This window comes from Puma concolor, chromosome C1 (assembly GCF_028749965.1).
Source record: "Puma concolor isolate L17-30 chromosome C1, mPumCon1.1.hap2, whole genome shotgun sequence".
Taxonomy (NCBI): domain Eukaryota; kingdom Metazoa; phylum Chordata; class Mammalia; order Carnivora; family Felidae; genus Puma; species Puma concolor.
The window spans coordinates 30,777,944-30,801,019 of record NC_141674.1 but is presented as its reverse complement, the minus strand read 5'-3'; the positions used below and the strand labels follow the sequence as shown (position 1 = coordinate 30,801,019).

Here is a 23,076-nt window from a genome sequence, read left to right as displayed (position 1 = left end):
CCCTTGCCCCAGTCTCTAGCTAAAAGCCTGAGTAACCCTGAACAATGGAATTCGGGATGTGTAGCCCATCCCCAGCTACAAAACAGTCTGATGGTACTTAGGATAAAATCCAGTGAACTCACTTCTCTCAGCAAACTCATTTCTGTTTCTGCCACAAAGGTCTTCTCTGAGCTCACACTTCCCTGAGCCTCACTCCCTCACCAGAATATTCTTCCTCTTCTTTCCCCTGGCTGTCCACTTCCAATCCTCAACATGGCATCTTCTTGGAGATGCTCCCCCGAACCTCCAATCTGCATTCCATTTGGGACCCTCTTAGTTGATCACAGACCCTGTTCATTTGTCTCAGTCATTGTTTTACTTGTTGTGTCTGGTGCTCCTGTCTGACCATAAACTGCATGAAAGGAGTTGCCATGTTGGTCTTTACGATGGTTAATTTCACACGTCAGCTTGACTGGACGATGAGGCGCCCACACATTATTCTGGGTGTGCCTGTGAGGGTGTTTCTGAGGGAGATTAGCATTTGGATCAGTGGCCTCAGTAAAGCAGACTGCCCTCCCCAGTGTGGGTGGGCAGCATCCAATCCATTCAGGCCTACATAGAACAAAAAGCTGAGGGAGAATTTGCTCTCTCTGCCTGACTATCTCTGAGTTAGGACACTGGTCTCCTGTCTTCGGATGTGGACAAAGACCAGACCGTAGAACATAGGCTCTCCTGAATCCCCAGCTGGCTGACTGCAGATCTTGGGATTTCTCAGCATTCATAGCTGCATAAGCCATTTCTTCTTCTTATCTATCTGTCTACTTATTATCTTCTTTTTGTTCTGTTGAGAACCCAGACTAATAGAGACTCTTTTATATTTCCAGAGCTTAGTACTTAATAGGCATCCAATAAATATGTGATCAATGGATGAATGGTAAAAACTAAAAGAAGACAAAGTAGGACTCACATGACAAAAAAGGCCCAGGCTTGCAAGGGTGGAGAAAGCTGAGCCTCCTCAGCCACCCCCACCACCCCAACTAAGCACATGGCATGCTTCCCAAAGACTAGAGGCCTGTGTAAGGGGAGGAAGCCTCTTGACTTCCACATCTGTCCCCAGTTTTTCCAGTGTTTCTCCTGAGGGGTAAATGTCCCCATTTCCCTTTTTCAGATCATTCCACCAACCTTTGCCCTCAGAATTGTCCTTCCATCCCTTCTCTTCCTCTTCCTCTGCACTGAGGACCTCCTGATAACATTCCCGTTCTCTGGAATCATCTGAAGTCTGTGACTACTGTCCAGTAGCCTTTTTTTGTGTGCCCCTTGTCATTTTCTGGCTCTATCTCTGGCCCTTTGATTATGTGCTTGGTGAGATGAGAGTAACAATAATAGCTAAAATGTATTAACAGTGTATAGGCCAGACAGTGTTCTAAGCACTGAAGAGGCATTGTTCTATTTAATCCTCACAACAACCTCATCAAGCAGGTTCAAGTCTTATCCCAGTTTTACAAATGGGGAAACCAAAGAGGTTACCTGAGTTGTCCAAGGTCACACAGTGAGATGAATGACATAGATACAATTGCAGCAAAGATCCCGACTTTCCATCTCATCATCGTCTCCTAGTGTGTCCTCCCTACACTTGCTAGGATAAAATACTGCAAGGAAGAGCCTTCCCCCCACTGCCTGGCTCCTCCACCCATCTTCCCTTCAAAGGCTTCCAGAACCTTTGGGGCCTCTCTAAGTGAGCGCACAGTGCCCTCTGCTGGCATCTGCCTCTCACTGCACCTCCCGTCTCTGACCTTAAATGGCCTTTTATTAGCTGAGCCATTTGGCTGAAAGCCATAGAAACCAGCTCTGGCTAACTTAAAAAGGTGTGTGTGGGTGGGGGGGAGGGAGGGTGAGTGAGGAGAGCATGGGATGAACATTAGAAGGGTCATGGAGTAGCGCATGGATTCTAAGACAGGGTTGAACAACCAAGGCGATTCACAGAAGGGCAGACCTAGAGCGCCCCCCGCAGGAAACCAGAGGACTTTTCTCCCAGAGCACTTCCATCAATGTGCTTCTGCTGTAAAGACACTGAGGTTTCTGTGCCTCTCCATTCAAAATTCCAGATTCCCGGGAGACAACATCTCACTGGTCTAACTTGAGCCAAATGTCTTCCACGAGTACAGACTGAGGCTATGGGGCCTCTATGGTGGGTCTACCTCCTCTAATGGCCAGGCTGGCCCGTGAATGCCTTGATCTGCTCCTGTACTCCCAAACGCCCTTGGAAGTCTTAAGAGCTGGCCAGGACTGCTGGGGTGTGTGTATGCAGGTTGCCAAAGGACCAGGCATTCCCTGGGCTCAGTGGCTAAGCAAACCAGAGCCAGGGTAAGGAAGGAGCTGTGCCAGGGATTGGCAATGGCAGACAGGAGAAGGAGGTCACTAAGAAGATCAGCACCGGACCAAGGGAGTTGATTCCTCTCACCCTGTCACTCATCCCTACCCCAATCCTGAGCCCATCATCTCAATCGCTTTTGGTTCTTGAATTTCAATTAAAGTTTCCGTTTCACATTTGACTCAAAGCTCTTTCTCAGCCCCACCCCGTGAAGGGCAGACTTAAGGCTCCAGCGGCTGGAGGCAGTTAGGGAGCTCTTAGGCACTCACCCCCCTTCCTTGTGATTGCTTCTCTGGTGTGGGCTTTCGGGTGGAGGGAGAAAGGAAAAATTAGGTTCTCATGTGACTGCCCATAGTGAGTTGGAGTAGGCTTCTTCTTGTGGGTCATAACCGCCATTCCCTGCACGAGTAACCACACGTTGGTTGCTGTGCTTTCAGTGTCCAACAGCAACAGCAAGTGACTTCAGACTTCCAGACTGTAGCATCAGCCAAGAGGGTGAGTTTCTGGCTTCCTTCAGGGCAGCAGCAGTGTTGGCTCTGGTGATGGCAGCAGCAGGTGCAGTGAGCATGGGCTCTGGCTGACTTCATTTTCCCTTCTGCCCCTCCAGCCTAGGTGGGGGTAGTGGCCTCCTCCAATTAGAACTCTCTGGGCACCCTCACCGTCTGCTTCCTCCACTCTCTCTTTCCCTTTCCACTGGCTGGAGATCCCAGGGAATGGTGGAACCACATGGTAGATGGAGCCCCAGTCCCAAATCCCTGCAAAAAGGAGAGCCACCCATCCCCCTGACAGCGACCCTAGACTCTATGTAAACAAGAAATAAACTTCTCTTTGAGTTATTGTATGTTGGGGTGTATTTGTTACAGCAGCTTAGCCTTTGCTCCAACAAATACAGCACTTTCACAGCCATGGTTCATATGTTTATGTGAATGACAGGCACTTCAGTAAAGACTCTATCTTCACTGGACCCTCACACAACAAGTAGTTCTTTTTATTATTCCCACTTACAGACTAGGAAACTGAACTGCAGAGGGGTGAAGTGACTTGTCCAAGAGCTGTCTAACTTGAAAGCCTAAGCACTCGGATAGATATATAGATACTTTACATACAAATACATAATGTGTGTATACAGAGAGATATAGGTATAGGCATCATCTATTCCTATTAGGTTTGTTTTCTGCTTGCCTCCACTCTCTGCCCTCTGTGTGCCGCTCCAGGAGGCTGCTGTGGGGACTGCATCAGTGGGGCTTTTTTGCCCTCTGGCTTCCAGTTGGGTTTGGCCAACGGGAGACATAAGTAGGAGACTTCTGGGATGTGGGAATAGAAGGAGATTAAGGCTGGGGCACCTGGGTGGCTCAGTTAGTTGGGCGACCAACTTCGGCTCAGGTCATGATCTCACAGCTTGTGAGATCAAGCCCTGCGTCCGGCTCTGTGCTGACAGCTCAGAGCCTGGAGCCTGCTTCGGATTCTGTGTCTCCCTCTCTCCGTCCCTCTCCTGCTGGCACTCTGTCTCTCCTCTCTCTCTCTCTCAAAAATAAACATTAAAAAAAAAAAAAAAACGAAGGAGGTCAAGGTGCTTATTCTACTCACCCTCAGTCTCTCCCTATCAGGCTATGTGCTGGCAGTGCTGTGTTTCCTTACCAAAGACCATAGCTTCCCTTGAAGACTCCCTTCTACAACAACAGCTCTGCTCCCTCTCCTTGCCCCTTGGGGTCTGGAGGTGGTAATGGCTCTCCAAGGGTGCTAGCCCCAGTGTTGGATAATACCTTGTTGATTTCTCTCAACCCTGCCCATATCTGTGCAAATAGTTCCCTCACTGACCTATCTTCAGTCATCTCTTTGAGTGCCGCCATCTGTTTCCTGTCAGTACCCTGATAGTAGAGCTTGGATGTGTTTTTATAATTTGGCAATTTCTGCTGTCCTTGGTAAGAACACCCATCTTTCCCTACTCTGGGTACACACTCTTTGGGAGGAGTTGACCTTATCTAGGGGTAAGCAAGTGACTCAGCCTTGGCCAATCAGTGCACTGTATCCCCTGTTTTCAGTGACTGTTCTGAGCTTAGCATGGATCCCAAACCAGGCCAGTGAAAACCATCCCAGAAGGCTGGCTACCTGCACTGGGGGAAGAGAAGCTCTCTTGTTTTCTGTGGCACTCCAACCTGAGAGTGTGTTGGCCCAGAGATGTTGGCAGATATCTTGCCTTTATGTGGATCTCAAGAATGAAGTCAACATGGGAGAGCAAAGCCAAGCCCTGGAAAGGGGTCGGATATTAATCACACTGTATAAACCCCTGAATCAAGCCATCCCCAAAGTCCAATCTCCTCCTGGGTTTTCTCTTACTACAGTTTCTTTTTGCTTAATCCATTGTGAATTTGGTTCTGTGTCACTTGCAAGCAAGAGTCGTAACAGAGAGAAATATGCCAAGCTCATATGTTTTCTGCAGGCAAGTAGAAATCTCCTCTAGATAATGAAAGAAAGAAAGAAAGAAAGAAAGAAAGAAAGAAAGAAAGAAAGAAGAAAAGAAAAAAGAAAAGAAAAGAAAAGAAAAGAAAAGAAAAGAAAAGAAAAGAAAAGGAATTTTGGGGAGGGATGTAGGTGGTTCACAGAACCAAAGGAAAAGCCGAAGTAGGTCTTGTACGTGGACGTGTACTAGAGTCACTCCCGAGGATTCAGATAGCAGGAATGAGTGGACAGTCATCAGAGCACTGCCCTGGCATAAACCAACGGTAACCATCTAGTGTCCTTGAGTCACTTTACTCAAGATTCAGATTCGCTTGGGCGGGGTGGGGGGTGGGGGTATCCATTTAACCCTACTGGGGTCTCATGCCCAACCCTGTCCACAGGAAGGCAGGGCACCCGGATTGATAATTCCACCAAGACTGTACACAATATGGGCTGTGTAATTCCCCAAAGCAAAATCTGTTCTAAGCACTTTGCATATACTAACTCATTTTAATACTGAGTAACCCTTTGACATAGGTACTGTTATTATTATCCCTTTTTTACAGATAAGGAAACTGACGCACAGAGAGGCTAAGTAATTTGACTGTGGTCACACAGCTGGTGAGTGATAGAGCTGGGATGAAAACCTGGAAAGCCTGGCTCCAGAGTCTGCACATCTAACCCACTGTGCTATAGGGCTGCTCCAGAAGAAGGGGAATGAAGGGCAGACAAAAACGCAAGGTCCCCTGCATGGAAATGCTCAAGGGAGGAATGGGGGGGGGGCAGGAATTTCCACTCTCTCTGTATCATTTGTTTAGCCATCATGTATTAACAGGAAGAGAAAAAAGATAATAGATTTCTATTTTGGAAAAGAAAAAAAAAAAAATGTCCCGCTTAGCCAATAAGGGAGAGGAAGGAGCCCAAAGCTGGTGATCTCACTCTCTCCCAGCCACAAAAAAGACTGAAATATCTAAGACCCAGGGGAATTCTAGCTGTCACCAGACTGCAGGAGCCAAGTCTGAGGAAACCCAGGGAGTGAGGAAGGTGTTATCCATCATAAAGGCATCCTTGTTGTTGTCGGTACCCGATGTGAGGAATGCTAGCACTCTGGTGAAGCAAATTGAAGTGTCCGCTGCCTGCAGACCTCTGTCCTCATCAAAACCCTACTGAGGTTTCCCTCTGTGTCCGCTCTTGGGGTCTCCCACACATGCACGCTGTCCCATACAGCCTGCCCTCCTCACTCTGCAGGGGCACGGCCTGCTCTTTTCAACAACATGGAACAGGTGTTGCCAAGGCTCCAAGCCTGAGATAGTAAGGCCACAACAAAGTCCCAGAAGTTAAACCACATTCCCCTGGCTCAGCCTTTAGCTGCAGAAAGTGGAAACCCCAGCTCTCTCTTCCTAGGAACACAGGTCAGTCAGTACTAAGAGTGTGGGTTCTGGAGTCAGACTTAGATTGGAGTCCTCTCTGTCACTAATGAGCTGTGTTACAATGGGCAAATTGTCTAAGCTCTCTGAGCCTCCATCTACTGCCATGAAATAAAGTATGCTAGGGCTGAAATTCAGTCCCCATGCCTGGTACAGCTGAACTGGTTGTTAAAACACCAAAATACTTCCAAATTGATTGGTAAATAGGTAATCGTAGGCCTTGGGCGCCACCCCCCCCCCCCCCCCCCCCACCCATCCCTAAGCTTCTCTCCTGACTATTCCCCTTGATCCAATAACTAAAGTGTTAACTCTTGGCAGAACGAAGACCTACTAAGTCTTTGGTCTAGCACTAAGGTCAGCATCCACTTTGATTTGTGATGCTCATGTTTGAATGGATTGTTAGATATCTTTAATGGCAGGGGTCATCCGTGGGATTATGTGAGATGATGCAGATAAAGGACTTGGCAGGGAATTTAATACATAGGGAAGCAACTCGGTAACAGCCACCATTATTGTTTTAAACACCAAACCTAAAGGCAGAGAGAGGATCAAGATCAGGATCTCAAGTGTTATAAGCAGGGGAAGATGGGTTATGACCGGCAGGTCAGGAACAGTCACAGGGCCCGGGATGATTCATGGGCGAGGCTGCATGAGTGGTCCTGCCTGGTTTAAACAGCCAGAGAAGGACCAGTATATCCTGTTTCACCGACTGCCTTTGCCTTCCTTTCTCCGCTTACCTGGGATTCCTGGATCCCATGCTGATTCCAGGGTGGGGGATGGGGGAGTCAGGTGCAGCCACATTCTGGCCCTCTTGCAGTCCAGGAGAGTTTGGAACCCTATGTCTCGACCACTTCAGAGTTCCAGAAGCTGCTCCCAGGAGGCTGGGCTTTGTTTGCCTTTCTCATGCCTTGGAGGATCAGATAAAGAATATTCCAATCCAAGGTCCCTGCCATTAAGGACTTGAAAGATCTTAAAGACAGGCAGTATTTTTTCTGTCTAAGAGTGTATTCTGGAGCCAGCCTGCTTGGGTTCAAATCCCAGCCCTGCAGCTTTACTAGCTTTGTGAGCTTGGGCTAGTCACTTAAGGGCTCTGAGCCTCAATTTCCTCATCTGTTACGTGGAGTCATAATAGTACCTGCCTCATAGAGTTCTTGTGAGGAACAAATTAGGTAATACATATAAAGTGTTAGGATATAAAATGTACATCATATTTACATAGTGCCAATGCCTAGCACAAAGTAAGCTCTCATCAGTATATGTTAGTTGTTGTTAAGGAGCTCACAAGTGTAGTGAAACAGAGTCATGCCCACACAATTCTGTCCAGGGCTGCAAACAGTCTGTCTTCACTCTTCTACTTGAAATTCTTCCCTTGCTCCCCTGGGCCTCTGGCACCAGCTCCCACAACTTCCCGTAGACTGGGAAGCCCAGAGAGAGAATGGTCTTGACTTTGGTAATACGTAGCATAACTGGCAAAGGTAGGGCCCCATTTTAGAGTTTCAGATACCACTTCCAGCAACCCATGCTGCTGCTTCCCACTTCCTCATGCTTTGGATTATGGTTATCTGTGAGCAGGGATGAGTTCTTGCCTGTCTCCGTGTCCCCAGGGCAGGTGAAGGTGCTCAGGAAGTGATAGTGTCAGGACTTTCAAACACCTGTCCCTGTGAATCATCAATCAAGGGGCCAGGGATGTGCCAGCTAACTGGAGGCCCAGGTAGTGCTGTCATCCTGTTAGGGCCCCAGAGAGAAGACAGTCCGCAGCCGTAAGAAAGGGGCAGCAAAACGGGGGTTCCACAGGAATGGGTCGGGTTCCCACAAAGAGATGTCCGTGGGTTCCTTCCGCCGGGAGCTTGGCCCGGGAATTTTGGGGACCAGTCGTTGAAGCCTCGCCTCCATTCTTGGCTGGCCTGTCCTCATCCCCTGTATCCCGCGCACCTCAACTTTTGCTCTTTCGGCAGAAGCCTCAGCTCTTCCCCCCCTCCCCCGCTGCTCTTCAGCATCCCCGCTCCCATTCGGCCAATCCCCAGACGCCCCGCCCCACTTCTGACAGATGCCTAGAAGTCCCTCCTCCGCACGTGGCCCAGCGGGAGAGATACCTGCTCCCCTCCCGGCCAGCCCCCTCCCAGTTTGGAATAAAAAGGTTCCTTCCCACCCCTTGGGTGGGGAGCTCTCAGCTGCCAGGGCAGCCAGGGCAGCCAGGGCAGCCCGTCCGGGCTTTGGGGAGACCCCGAAGTGCGGGGAAGAGGTGTTCCCGGGGCCCTGAAACCTTCCAGACTCACTCAGTGTAAACCACCTCGGGTTTGTGTCAACATCCGAGGCCGGAGACTGGGAGACTGGCGGCGGCTGGGGACCGGCTCCGTCTGCGGGACGGGAAGATGGGAGGGTGGAGACTGGAAGGTGCATGGGGTAGGCAGGGGGACTTTCTGGGGGAGATCCCGAGAGGCCTCTTGGGGGCCCGTGAGAAATAAGGAAGGCCTGTCTGGAGAGGATCGGAATTAGGGGCTGTAGGGAGCCCAGGACTAGCGTGGGTCCAGATAGAGGTTGGGCGCTTCGCCATCGGCGCTGCGTTCTCCGCGCCCGCCCACCCTCCTCTCAGTTCCCCGCCTGCAGCGCAGGGCGTGTGTTGAGGGGGCGAAGCGAAGGCGTGGGCGGGCGACCACCCTAGCTCTTCCCTCCACCAGTCAGCTTCTCTGCAGCTCCCCGTCGCCCTCCTCCAATTTCGGGTGGGACTTGGAGGGGGTCGCATCTTGTGACTCATCCCCTCTTCCATCCCCACCCCCGGCTGGGGCCCTGGAAGGGAAGGCTTAGAGACTCTGCTGTGGCTCTCCCGTTTCCACAGCAACCGTGCGGTTGTTTGCGCGAATCCACTTCAATCATCACCTTTGGCCGCAGACTGAGGCCCGGAGTCTGAACCCTAGGGCGGGGTACAGTCGGGGGCACAGCCCTTCCCCCTTCCTCGCGACTACGAGAAGGTCAGCGCGGGCGGGCGGGGCGCGCTCCGGCAGCCGGGCCTCACTGGCCATCCAGTCCCCACCTGAAACCCCGCCTGCCACTCCGCCCCAGCGGAGCCAATCAACGCCCGATCTGCCCGGGATGAGGCGGGGCTTATGCAAATCGTGTTGCCTCCGAGAGACATAGTGATACAAGAGCTGGGAGGCGGCTCCGGTGCGGACCTCGGAGAGCCTGGCCTCCAGCCCGCCAGCCAGTCTCGGTCCCCGCGGCCCGCCGAGGCTCAGAGCCATCCAGCGACCCGGCGAGCGGCCTCAGGTAACGCGGGCGGGGCCGGGCAGAGGCCCTTGTCCCCTCCCCCTCCACTCTCCATTCCCATTCTCCTCTCCTGTTCCCCTCATTCATCTCCTTGACCCCTGGTTCCTCCATAGGCGGCAGCATCTGGAGGGCTGCCCCCGGGCAGGGACTCCCACCCTAATTCAGGCCCCGTAGGTCTCAGGGAAGGAGGCAGAGCCGCCTTCTTACTCCCAGCTCAGGTAAGAACACCCACTGCTCTGGCCCCCAACACACACACCGCACACCCACACCCACACCCACCCACGCTGGGGGTGTGGTGTTGCTGGTGCTCGAGGAGGCAGTAATCACCCTTCCCCTTTGCCTATGGGTAGTTAGTTGCCCAGCACCATGGCAACCTCCCACCTCCACAGATAGCCCCTACCCATGCCACCCGGCCCCACCAGCAGCTAGCTCTGCACTTCACATCACAAGGTCCCTGTCCCCAAAGACAGCCCCCACCTCCATGGAGAGCCTACTCCCACCTCACGTTGTCCCCTCAGACTGTCCCCATCTCCCACCCCTCAAGGTGATAGAGCTCACAGCATACCTGGGGGAGGGAAGAACACCTCCCCCCCCCCCCCCCCCCCAGTTCTTCTCCTCACACTTCCTCAACAGCACTGCCACCTCCCATGGTCCCAGGGCTAGGCAGTGGTCCCGTGTTTGGCCTCTTTCATCCTGGCTGGAGGATGAGCCAGGGGCACCACCCCCAGCAGGCTACCCATACCTGACTGTCACTGCTGTCAAGGTCCCAGCCTTCTCCTTTCCCCTCACCCTTCACAGGTGCTGAGTCCTGCCTCTCAAACATCTCTAATTTGAATCCTTTCTGGCCTTCTTGCACTCAGTCGCTCTCTCTCTCCTATCTTCCTGCTGCCCCACAAGGATCTGCCAAAGCTCCATGTGGACTGTGTCACTCCTTTCCCTAAGGTGGCCTGAATCTGGAGGGCAGAAGAGCTGGGTTAAATCTTCCCTTTGCCCCACCTGCTGTTTGCCTTTGACCAAGTTACTTCCCTTTCTGACCCTTCTTGAAATGGGGAAGGGGGCCGGACAGAGGGTGGACTTGATGAGATGGTCTTGAACGGCCTTCCAACCCTGACACGTTCTGGTTCTGTGGCTAATTATGGGCAGATGGGACCATTTCACTCTTGCCCTGAGCCATTAGGCATTTCAGAGAGGAGGCCTGGGGGGGCGTTAGTCCTCACCAAGGGGGCATTGCTTCTTACCCAGGCCTCCCCCTCCCACACACTCTCCAAGCCAAGGCCTGGTCTCAGCTGTCCGGAGTCCCCTCCCAGACCACCAGCCCACGTGGCATGGACAGTTCCAAAGTGGAGGTGGTCACTAGGGCCCACGTTTTGTTTGTTATGCCCTGCCCCTCGTTAAGGAGGAGAGGGAGAAGACGTGCCGCTATGGCAGCTGCTTGGAGAGGAGCAAAGGGAGGAGAGGAAGGAGAAAAATCTCCTGACCAGGGAGCTGTTGTCACCATGGCAACCGTCTCAGCACCAGCTCCTTTGAAGCTGGGTGAGGGTGTGGGATTATTGCCTCCCTCAATCCCTCCTACCCTCACTGCCACTTCCCCATTTGAAGCCCACAACTTGGAGCTCTGCCCTCTGGAAGAAGCCTGTGAGCACAGAGGGGCAGCAGCTTTGTGTACGGGGCAGTGCCAGCTCCTTCACAGCTGGAGGGCAACCCTCAAGAGGTAGGCAGGGGAGCCTGCAGATGTTCAGCGGGGCCACAGTCCCAACAGAACATGCTCCCAGGGCCTTTGCCTTGCTACTGGTGGGCTGTAGTTGGCCTTCAGTGAACCCTTCCTTTCCCCGGGTCTGGGTTCCACTGTCTCTGAAGTGGGTGCCATGGCAGGAGAACACAGATAAACAAAAGAGACTGACGCCATTCCAAGGAGGAAGACGAGGTTTCTGCCCCTCTTGTGTAATCCACCAAGGGACATTCATTGAACTACTCTGTGCCAGACATGGCCTTTGGGTCTCTGCCGGCGGTTCTGCACAGCCACAGAGGGCAGAGCGGGACTGGTGTGAGGCAGCTACCAGAGGGCAGAACTTGGAATGATGGGAAAAGTGCTTTTCTCACTCTCCGATCTGCCCCAAAGTGGACTTGGTTATATGGCGGAGGGGGATAAACTCTTTGCCATTGAGTAAAAAACTTAAGAATATTTTTTGGCTTGGGCCAGGGCTTAATACGAAGATCTCTTCCAAATCAGGTTCCATTCTGGAATTCTAGAGCACAAGGTGAGGGTCAGAGAGTTCTGGAGTCCACACACTTGTGGGGCTCAGTTCCACAGCCCTCAAAGGCTGGGTGCATGCTGCTGACTGTCCACTGTCCAGGCTGGGAAGTAGGCTTCAGCCAGGCCTGAGTGCTGAGGATAGCTGCGTCAGCCCAGAGGGGAAGAAAGGATATTAGGGGAGGGGAAAGCCACTATGCAATAGGGAAATAGGTCCCGGCTGTGTGAAAACTAACTGAAAAGCATGTAGTTATGAGGGGAGCAGTGGGAAGTAAGGCTAGACAGGTGGGCACCTTGATGCCAGATTCTAGAAGATTCTAGAGTACAAGGGGGCCCATGGGCATATCCACCTCTAGCCTGTATCGTATACTTATGGGCAAAGCCAGAGATGAAGCTGCCTCAGAACGGAGAAATCAGAAGAAAGACACTTCCTCTGAGGCAGCTGAGCCCATGGGCATGGCTTCGCATGCAGTGCTTCAGCTGGATCTCAGCCCCTTTAGCTGTGCCCCTGGCCTTGATGATGGGGGGCGGGGGGGGGGGGTGGGGGAGAGGACATGGTGAAGTTTCCAGGAGAGCATCAAAAGAAAGAACAGCAGGGCTTGGTTGCAAGTTGGACCTAGGGAAAAGGAAGAGGGGAAAGTAAAGGTAATTAAGATTGCACTTCCACTCTGGGATGGAGGAGGAAAGGAAGGAAGGGCCGATGGAGAGAGAAGATGGCCACAGGTTGAGGGTGTCTGGTTGTAGATGAGGGGAGTCAGAGGAGCTGTTGGGCTACCCCAAGGGGTGGATATTTCCTGGATGTCAGATACAGTGGGCTGGAGCACAGTAAGATGGACCCACTGAGGCCAAGAGGGAGATCAGAGCTGAAGTTTTCCCAGAAGGCAGGCAGGAGTGGGGCAGGTCTGTACTGGACAAGAGTAGTCATAAATTGGAGAGAGTAGTCCAGGCAGGTGGCATGGATTCAGCCTGGGTGTTCATCTGGACCCTTCCACTGACCTGCTGTGTAACTCTGAGCCAGTTGTCTCCTTTCTCTGGGTTCCAGTTTTCACTAAAATAAGGGGATATCTTTTTTTTTTCAGGTTTATTTATTTATTTTGAGAGAGAGATACAGAGAGAGAGAGAGAGAGAGAGAGAGAGAGAGAGAGCTAGTACAAGCAGAGGAGGGGCAGAGAGAAGGAGAGACAGAATCCCAAGCAGGCTTTGCACCCTCAGCACAGAGCCCGAAGTGGGGCTTGAACTCACAAACTGTGAGATCATGACCTGAGCCGAGATCAAGAGTCTGATGCTTAACTGACTACACCACCCAGGCGCCCCCAAATAAGGCGATATCTTAAAGGGACTGCCAGCTTTGACTAGCAATCCAAGAACAATAGAGGAAATGAAGAGAAATGAAGGAAGAGGCATAATCCTCAGTGGGCCTGGGACCAAATTGGGGCTGGGAACAGGTGTGACCCCAAGAGATAGAGAATTGTGGGGAGGGAGCACAAGGCAGGAAGGAGTCAAGGGATGGAAAGCCAGAGCCACACAGACATCATGACGCACACACGCAGACGTGTGCTCTGACAGATTTGCGGTCTCATTCACTGACATGCTCCCGCCCACACCCAGCCCCTCACACAGACGCTCAGGCACATCCCCCAGAAGAACGCGGGAAAGGCTCCACCTCCCCTATTGGACACCTCTCCCTCTGGGTTCTCTAGCTCGCTTGGCTACACCCTGAGCCTGCAGTGTGCTTTGGACTTGGGGAGGGGTCAGCAGGGGATGTTGCCTCCTTCTTCTGCCCATAGGTGTTCCAGAGGCATCCTTGTGCCCAGTGCAGCTGTTTTGGACCCCACGTTCAGGGTTCCGGAGGATGGCATGCCTCCCCCTCCTTGGCTTCTCCTGGGAGCATAGAGGATTCCTCATCCTCTGGGAGTGGTAGGCGGGGGAGGATGTCGCTACCCCCACTCCTGCTTGATCTTCCTCATGGCACACTGGAGGCATGTGCGGCCCAGAGATATCTTGTAACTAACTTGAAGCCACATAGCAAGGGAGGGGACATGGAACAGACCAATCTCAGATCTGGTTGTTCAGGGCACCCCTAGCAGTAAGGATTAGAAGCCACACTGGCATGCAGTGGGCTATGGAAGAGGAATTTCTTCTGCTAGCCTGACAACTTCCTCTTCCAGAGTATCTTCATGACAGGCTACCCTGGGGTCGGAGTCTGGTGCCCACCCAAAGAGACTCCGGGCAGGTCAAACTCACCTCCAGGGCCAGGTCCTGGAAACAGTTCCTGGAGGGATATTCCTCCCATGGAGGTCAGCCAAGAATGTCTACCTGGCCTTCAGGGCCTGGCAAGGCCTCACTCCTGATACATCCTGGGGAGGGCCTGTACCTCCCTCTGCAGAAACTTCTCTGTCACAGGCTACATGAGGGGCTCCTGTTCCAGTGGGGGAATGACTCTTCATCCTCCCCAAACCCGCTTCTCAGCAACACCACCTCCACTCATTCAGCCCCAAATCTGAGCCTCTGCCTCAACTTCTGTGTTGCTCTCATCCCCACATTCAGTCACCCGAGTCCTGCCAGTGCCTCCTCCTAACATGGCTCGGTCCATCCATGTCACTCCACGGCCTCTGCTCAGTGTCACCATCTCTCACCTGAACCATGCAGCAGGCCCCTCTCTTCTCTGTACCTTCCCCCACCCAGGTCATCTTGCACGCTGTAGCCAAAGGAAAAATTCTAAAACACATTCCTACTTTCTCATCCCAGCGCCTAGTTCAGGACCTACCATTTGTAAGCATTCTGTGTTGATGGACTGAATGCTATCTTCTCAGCCCTTGCTTTAAAATCCCTGTGGGTAAAGGCCAAACTCCTTGGCATGGATTGAAGGCCCTTGACAATCAGCCAGCTACCTCTTTGGCCCAATTATGAGCTATTGAGGGTTGGCCCGTATCTACTTTATCCCCATCACTGGCATGGGACCTAACACAGCCAGCCTCAATAAATGCTCAGGGAATGAGTGACTAATGAAAAACAGGATTAGTCAGGGTCATCAATGCTATCAGCTAGGACTTCTATTTGTACAGAGGAGGGGAGGGACAAGCTTCCTGCTGGGGTGGCCCAGAAAGCCTTGAGGAAGAACTTGGGAGATGGTGCCGGGGGTGGGACATATGAGGAACCTTCCTCAGGTCCTTGAGCAGAAAAAAGCCTGCAGAGGCGGGTAGGGGCCAAGCGTGGAAAGCTCTAAATAGCAAGGAGAAGGGATTAAGACTCTAGGGGTGTGGGGGGGCTATGCCAGGTGTAAACGGGAGAGGGGAGGATGCAGGCTGTGGCATCAGCGCCAGTCAGCCAGAAGGCCAGGAGCCGAGACCTGGGGGTGGTGATCCTGGGTGCCAGGAGGGAAAACCTGCTGCCAGGAGGGGGGAGGGGCCGCTATGGGAGAGAAATGAATGATGAGGGGAAGGGGGTGGGGGAGGCAGGGCGTCCTGTGGGAAAGTGTGTGAAGGATAGAGCCTAGCTGTAGGAAGTGGGGGAGGCTGTGGAGGGTGGAGGTAAGAGCAGGAGACCCATCCTGCTGTGGAAGGAGGAATCCTGGCTGTGAGAATGTGGGACTTGTTATGGGAGGGGTTGTTGTGGAGAAAGAGAACCTGTCCTATGGGGACCTGGGGACCGCTGGTGAGGCGGCCTTGCCCTGAACCAAACTGAGGGAGCCCCTGTCCTCTAGGCCCTGCCATGGGGAAGACCAACAGCAAACTGGCCCCAGAGGTGCTGGAGGACCTGGTTCAGAACACCGAATTCAGCGAGCAGGAGCTGAAGCAGTGGTACAAAGGCTTCCTGAAGGACTGCCCCAGCGGCATCCTCAACCTGGAGGAATTCCAGCAGCTCTACATCAAGGTGGGCGGGGCCAGGCCATCCCAGGAGGTGGGCTGGTGGCCAGGGGCGGGGCCAATCAACCCCAGGGGGCGGGCCGGATGGCCGGGGGCAGGGCTAGGCAACCCTAGGAGGCGGGCTGACGGCCAGGGGCGGGGCCAATCAACCCCAGGGGGCGGGCCGGATGGCCGGGGCGGGGCTAGGCAACCCCAGGGGGCGGGCCGGACAGCCGCGGGAGGGCAGAGACATCTAGACTGCGGCTTCATCACTACCCGCGTCCGCGCCTCAGTTCTTTCCCTACGGCGACGCCTCCAAGTTTGCGCAGCACGCATTCCGCACCTTTGACAAGAACGGCGACGGCACCATCGATTTCCGGGAGTTCATCTGTGCCCTTTCCGTCACCTCCCGCGGCAGCTTTGAGCAGAAACTGAACTGGGCCTTTGAGATGTACGACCTGGACGGCGACGGGCGCATCACGCGCCTGGAGATGCTGGAGATCATCGAGGTGCGCTGGGGCAGATCCGGGAGGCCAGGGTGTGCTGGGGTGACGCGCTCCTGGCTTCGGGGCACGTCCTCTCCAGCCATCTCCAGTCACCTTACTGTCGGGCCTCAGGAACATCCCCGCTGCACCCCACCTGCCCCCGCATCCCGCCTCCCAGGACCCAGTGGCTAACTAGCATTGGTTGGGCGTGCAGTGTAAGGACTGGCCTTATGCTAAGTGCTTTACCCAATAACCCTATGGAGTAGGTACTGGCAGAAACCCCATTTTACAGATGTGGAAACATAGCAAATAGTGGTTCATGATTCAAATCTAAGAAATCTGACTTCAGAGCCTATGTTTCTAACTCATTATTTTTTCAACAAGTATGTATTGAGTGCTACCATGTGCCAGGCACTGTTCAAAGTTACTGCTTTTGGGGGGGGAGGGGACATTCCTTCTACAGTGAGAATATTTTGAAACAACAAGAAAAAAACCCTGTGCATGTGAAGCAGTAAATGTTAGGACATAAGATAAACAAAGTAAGGGGAGCTAACGCGATGGAGGAGGTGTATATAGGGTGAAATGTGAGAAGCAACCTGAATAAGGTGAGGGAGTTAATCATGTAGATTAATCTGGGGGTGGGGGAGAGTATTCTGTGCAGAGGGAACAGTAAATGCAAAGACTCTGAGGTGAGACTGTGTTTGCAGCGTTCAAGGAGTAGCCAGGAGAGCAGGGTGGTACAAGAGAAGTGAGAGAGGGGAGAGTGGAAGTGGTCAGGTAGGCAGCCAGGATCCCGGTCTCACAGTCTGGGGTAGAGACTTAACTTTATTCTGAGCAAGAGGGAAACCATTTAGAGCTCTCTGTTCTCCGTGTGGAGAATAGACGAAGGGCATGGGAAGGCAGCAGAAGCAGGGAGACCAGTTAGGAGGTTTCCACTGCAGGCCAGTCAGGAGCAGTGCAAGTGGTTGGATATGGGACCTAATGCAAAATCTGGGCTGACGAGTTTTGCTGAAGGATTGGACTTGAGGGAGAGTCAAGAACGTCAAGGTTTTTGGTCTGAACAACTAAAAGAATGAATTTGCTCTTTAATGAGAAAGGGAATGCTGAGGGGAGAGCAAGTTGGAGGAGAAGACTTGGGTTTTAGACATCTTTGGTTATGAGATAACCATTAAATATTCAGTCTTAGTGACCATACATCACCTTCCAGTATCCTTGCCATCTCCCAGTGTTCTCTCTGCCCACCCCTATTCATTCACCGCCCCACCCCACCCCCACCGCCATTGTCTCTGTTCACTGTGGGTGTTCACAGTTCCCCTCTTTCCCCTCCACCCCTGCCAGGCTATCTACAAGATGGTGGGCACTGTGATCATGATGCGTATGAACCAGGATGGGCTCACGCCCCAGCAGCGTGTGGACAAGATCTTCAAGAAGATGGACCAGGATAAGGACGACCAGATTACACTGGAGGAGTTCAAGGAGGCGGCCAAGAGTGACCCATCCATTGTGCTACTGCTTCAGTGCGACATGCAGAAGTAGAGGGTGGTGAGGGGCAGGGCCCCTGGCCAGGAGGGGCGTGGCCACCTCCCAACCCGATGACCTCTCAGGGGGAGGGGTACTCTAGCCTCACTCTCTGGCTCACCCACCCCTCTGCCCAAGCCCTTGCTCCCCTCAGTCAAGATCCTTGAGGGACCACCTCACCCTGGAAAAGAGACAGATCCTCAGGTATCCTGTGGTCTAGCCCCACCCCCCAGTCATGGCCCTGAACATGGGCATAGAGAGTTGGCTTTTGCCCCAAGAGACAGGGTTGAGGACGGGGGGCTGTGGGTCTGCTTTGAAAGTCTATTCTTCCTGGGATTATGCTTTATAGGATGTGGTCCCACAGATCCCAATTAAAGGGCCAAAGTGGACCTGTCCTTTGCTGAGGATGTAAATTCCTTAAAGGTGGTCTCTGCCCTGCCCCCTTGACTCTACCTGGCCCCTCCAGCCCCAGCCTTTGGAGCGTTCATTCAATCCTTTCTTCACCTAACGTTTATTGAGCACCTGTTCAATGCCAGGCACCTCTAGGTGCTAAGGTTATGGTATTTTACAGAACACATTCCATGCCCTCTGGAAGCTCATAACGGAGGGTGAGGCAGTGGTCAGAGTCTCAGATGGAAACGTCACACACAGCTGAGCAGAGGGCATGGAAAGGCTAGTTAGTTCGAAAGGAACTATGAAATCTTTCAGCTCAGCTCCACCCAGAGCTGCAGAGAGATGAAACGAAAAGTGTTTGGAAGTCTAGGAACCATGTGAATGGAAGTTTTAAGAAACACTGATATTTATGTAATACTTATTTTTTTAGAACCCTTTGAAAGAGCTAAAGTCATTTTATTAGTTTAGGATATTAAAACATACTTTATATTACTTGGTTTCTTGTAAAATGATTAAACGAATATAGAAAATGCTAATTTTGCAGGCGGGGGGAGGGAGAGCTGAGAAAAAAGAGGGAAAATACCAGCAAACTTACCAAATAACACTTTTTCTTAGCAGATCAAGTCCTGAAGTGTCACTGTCAGCAGCTTCTGCTGCTTCCTTTTTAATGACCATTTTCAATTCAGTGAGCAACTCTCTATTATGCGCTTGCTCTGGTTGGATGCCGACTTCAGAAACAGAAAAGACAGGTTTGCTGACAGTGAGACTAGTGTATCTTCCACATGTTGGTAGTTCCTTTCCGGATTTGGTCTAGTTTCAAAGAGGGGCTTTTTCTTTCACTGCCACAGAAACAGAAGGACCTAGAAGAAGAGGACCACCTGGCCACTGTTCAGGTTGCCAGACTACACTTATGGACCAAAATGCCTAAAAAGTGCTGGGGATGTGCTCCATTTGAAAGGCTTTTTCTAACCCCAGATCCTCAGTCTGCCAGGTAATTCATCATCTTCCAGGTGCACTGGCTTTGCTTTCCAATGTCTGCTTTCTGATTTTGGATCCGTGAGCTATACAGCTGCATGCTTTGACTGCCAGAAAATTAATCTTGCTCCTTCAGGCCTTTCACTTTATTTTCTACTGTACTTGTGATCAGAAATTAGCTTTGATATGCAGTGACAGATTTCCTCTTAAGCTGTTGGTGACAACAATCTCGTATACAGGTGCTGTCAGCCCAGGGTAGGAGCAGGGAGTGATTGCCGAGTCAGGAGTACGGGATTGTATCTCCAGGAAAGAGATGCGGCATGCCTCTTCTGAGTGCTCACCTGTCCTCCCTTCTTTGCAGGTTGCTTGAGGATGCTGACCTTTGGTCCCAAACTCTATTGGACCTTCCTTCTTGCTGCCCTTGGAGGTAGCAAGGCCACTTAGCTGCCACACTCTTTCTGTCTTCTGCCTATGACCAGCCATGTGGTAAGGCTGGGAATTCACATCCTCAGGCAGTAACCAGCAAGTTTTTATCCAATAATGCCTCAAGGAATGTTCCATTGCTCTGAGGAGCTGGTCGTTAGGTGTATCTTGTGCTACCACTCAGCACTGAAGATGCATAGATATTCAAGAGCCTGGCTTAGCTGAGACTTCCAGTGGAAGGCTTTTTACAAACTGGGGTTCCCATCCCCCAAATATTGAATCTAACCTAACTCATGATTGCAAAACTTCGTGACTTTCAAAGGCTTGCCATCTACTCCATCTCTTTCTATTCCCCAGCCTAGGAAATAGAGATTTTCATTCTCTTTCTCCAGACTTGGCAAGTGAGACACAGAAAGGGGGGGAATCTCTTGTGCAAGAGCACACTGTCAGGGAGTGTCACAGTGCTAAGGCTCGAACCCAAGGCTCTAAGAGGGTTTCTTCCCTCAGAGTCTCTCCCTCCTCCTCTGTCTGGATCTGAGTCATATGAAGTTGCCTGTAGGGCAGGCTAAGTTAGTTTTGGTCTTGTACATGCTTCCTGCTAAGAAGTTTCTGAGGTGGTGGTCTTCCAAAAATAAGTAGGAGCTTGGTTGAACTCCTGACATTTTTAAGTATCTTGTTGTCTGCTTCTGGGCAGCTCTGTTAACAGGTTAATGCTGTCCTGGGAAGCCCCTGACTCAGATCCCTGGAAGCACCCTGCACTTTCTTTGCACTGTCTTTACTATCCTATTCCTCCCTACGAGAACTGTTTTTGTCTTTCTCCAGTTGGTGGGTAAGTCCTACCCGTGAGAGCATGTTTGATCACTCCAAGCTTCTCAACGTATCCTGTGGGTGATATTTGCCAGTCTGGCCAGACATTGTCAGACAGCCCAGTGATGTGAACACATAAAACCAGGCTGGGAACTGGGAACACCATCTTGCTGATAGGAGGAGCCCAGGCAGGCCACGTCTTGCTCCCACATGCTCCTGGATGTCCTACAGGCTGCATGCTCAGGAGTTCCTGTGGTAGAGCACTGACCCTGCCCTGAGAAGAGAGGCAGGCCTCCAATCCCTGTGCCAGTATGAGGGACTTGCCATAAAGCTCAAGGTTAGTGGAGATTGAAGTATGACTTGTAGAGACACAAAAATATATAGACAGTGAAAACAATACATAGAGTATATTCAAACTCTCCTTTTGAAGTTTTGTCTCTTTTTGCAGCAAGTCTGATTTACAAGGTTTCAGAATCTACCTTCTAACTGCATTCTCTCCTTGTTCATCCTTTGGGGCTGATTGATGAGCCCCTTATTTCTTATCTCTAAAAATCATCAGCAAGGTCTACTTCACATGGCCACTCCAGTCCTTTGAGCTATAATCAGGATTATATAACTTACCTTCAAATCAAAAGTTAAGAAAAAGGAAGCCCATAAGCTAAGGCACTGAATCTTTTCCTGACAATTTCTAGAGGTAGAATTTCATCATGCTGGAGAGAGAGAGAGAGAGAGAGAGAGAGAGAGAGAGAGAGAGAGAGAGAAGGAGGGGAGGGAAGAGAAAGGAAAGAGAAAGAATGAGAGAATAATGTGGTGTTTCTACACAGGGTAGTAAGCTGACACTGTAAATGTTTTTACACAAAAATTTACAAAATCAACACATTTTCCTGAAGATCCACCCTGGGTGAGGTCTTGTTCTGACTTTAGAGATCACTGTGGAAGCAAGAATATATTTCTTATGTATTTTATTTATCATTTTTGGGAAAAAAAAAAGTCAAATTCTGCAATTGAAAAGTCTCAGAAAAACATGGAATTTTCTTTCTGAAATTTTCAAGGTTTTCTTTTACCTTTTGCCAGAAGGTGGGGCAGGACCAGGCCTCCCAAGGTGTATGGCCCTTCCTGCTTTGTGGAGGCTGTGGGCATGTGGAGGCCTGGGGAAATAGGGGAGCTGGGTGGCAGAGGGGGGCATCCCAACTCATTCTCTAGTGTGGCTCCCTGTCCTCTCCACATGTGCTGCTCCGTACTGTGCCCGCAGTGACTGTCCTCACTATTCAACCCTGTGCTGTATGGTGTGTTTTTTCACTGACAGTGAATAAAAGGTGTGACCATGCTGAGGTCTCTTATTCTTCCCTAAGCTAAGACAGGGTTGGGGTTAGGGACAGGGGAGAAGAGGCCCCGGGGAGGGGGGTGGGGAGCTCATCGTTGGGGGTGCCTCAACGACTCCCTTGGGGCTGAGGTCCTTATTCTAGCAACGACTCTGGTTATGTGGAACAGAGACCCACCGGAGTCAGTTCAAAGAAAGGAGGAGCAGATTACAAGGGACCCTGAAGATGAAAAATCAAGAATGCCTGGGCCTCAAAAGAACTGAAACTGGCCACAAGGTCTCTCCCTTCTCCTCTCTGGGCCTCACAGGCTCTCTTCCTCTTGGCAATATTTGTATCTGTGTTCTTTTCCTCGGTTTCTCTTCAGATTTCCTTGGTTTCCCTGCAAAAGTGGCTGCAGCCCCAACACTGTATCAAGACTCACCAATAGCTGACAATACTCTGCATCTCTTAGTTCCAGTTTTCAAGCAAAAGGGTCTGATTGGCTCAGCTTGGCTTACAGAGGGAGGCCTTGGTCCATTCATCAATAGCCAGACCAGGTACTGATATGTGGGCCTGTGAGCAGAGCAGTTTCCCCAGAAGGGAGCTAATGGCAGCCAACAATGGACTTTGTTTCTCCCTCTGTCCAATGGAAAGCAGCACAGAGCCCAAATGAGTGGATAGTGGGGAGTGAAGAGAAAAGCCAAGAGCCAAGATTATAATTAGGCCATATGGTGCCCTTTTGAGCAAATTACGAAAAGCCACCCCTTCTGAGTGTAAACAGCCTCCTAAGTATACAGCTGGGCCAGTGGATGGCACCTTTGGCCTAATGAGAAAAGTATACCCCTTCTTCTGAACAAATACAGCCTTGTCATGCCATGGTACACAGCTTGGCAAGTGGAACAAATCCTGGATTTCAGTCTCACCTGCCCTGCTGGTCAAGGATGTTGTGTAGTGTGTAACCTGCTCCACCATCCACAGGAGCTCAGCCCAGGCCCTGAGACCTCCCTGGGATGCAGTTAGTGTTGACGTGTTTTTCTTAGAATTCTCCCTCTCATCCTCCTTCCCCTGCCCTGTAATGGCCAGAGAGGCACTGTTTGTTGTTGCAGGTAGTTGGGGGCAGTGGCAGCTGGAGGTGCCTGCTTTGTCCTGAAACGCTCAATTGCATTAACAAGGATTTTTGCATTAACAAGGATTTTCTCAAGGACGCTTGGAGGGGGCCAGCTTCCTTGGCAGGAAGCAATTAGGACAGAGGAAGGAGGTTGACCTGGCCTCAGGGCAGCCATGAACCCAGAAGGTGACTCAGGAGCCTGAGAACTTGGGGCTGCTATTCCCAGCTGAAGCCTCACTGGGGGGATGGGGAGTTTTATTCCCTGCCTACCTTGGGGTGCACAAGTCCTGGGTTCCCATCTCTTAAGAACTTCCCCCTCTGGCCTTCATCACCTCTGACCCAGGTTGATCTACCTCCTGCTTTCAGCCTTACCCTCTGTGCCATCCAGCTGTCCCTAAGAAACCAGAATGTTTTCCCTAAAGTGCAAGTCTGGACCATGTCAATTCTTGAAAATCTCCCCTCTTTCCTCAGTGTGATAAGCTCCTTAAAA

General features: G+C 51.6%; 1 protein-coding gene across 1 annotated transcript; it reads left to right on the top strand.

Moving 5' to 3' along the window:
• The first annotated feature begins 9,305 nt into the window (after positions 1-9,305).
• Positions 9,306-21,504, top strand: HPCAL4 (hippocalcin like 4). The gene is made up of 4 exons (XM_086716570.1): positions 9,306-9,480; positions 15,435-15,604; positions 15,870-16,085; positions 17,400-21,504. The coding sequence occupies exons 1-4, from the start codon at positions 9,321-9,323 to the stop codon at positions 17,595-17,597; spliced, it is 744 nt and encodes a 247-aa protein (XP_086572696.1). The 5' UTR covers positions 9,306-9,320; the 3' UTR covers positions 17,598-21,504.
• The last annotated feature ends 1,572 nt before the right edge of the window (positions 21,505-23,076 follow it).

What these genes read in the sequence shown, in the direction of transcription:
- HPCAL4 (XM_086716570.1), top strand. Translation starts at nt 9,321, where the DNA reads ATGCAAATCGTGTTGCCTCCGAGAGACATAGTGATACAAGAGCTGGGA. An exon ending in GACCCGGCGAGCGGCCTCAG is followed by an intron (nt 9,481 to 15,434) that starts GTAACGCGGGCG and finishes CCTGTCCTCTAG; the next exon opens with GCCCTGCCATGGGGAAGACC. An exon ending in TCCAGCAGCTCTACATCAAG is followed by an intron (nt 15,605 to 15,869) that starts GTGGGCGGGGCC and finishes TCCGCGCCTCAG; the next exon opens with TTCTTTCCCTACGGCGACGC.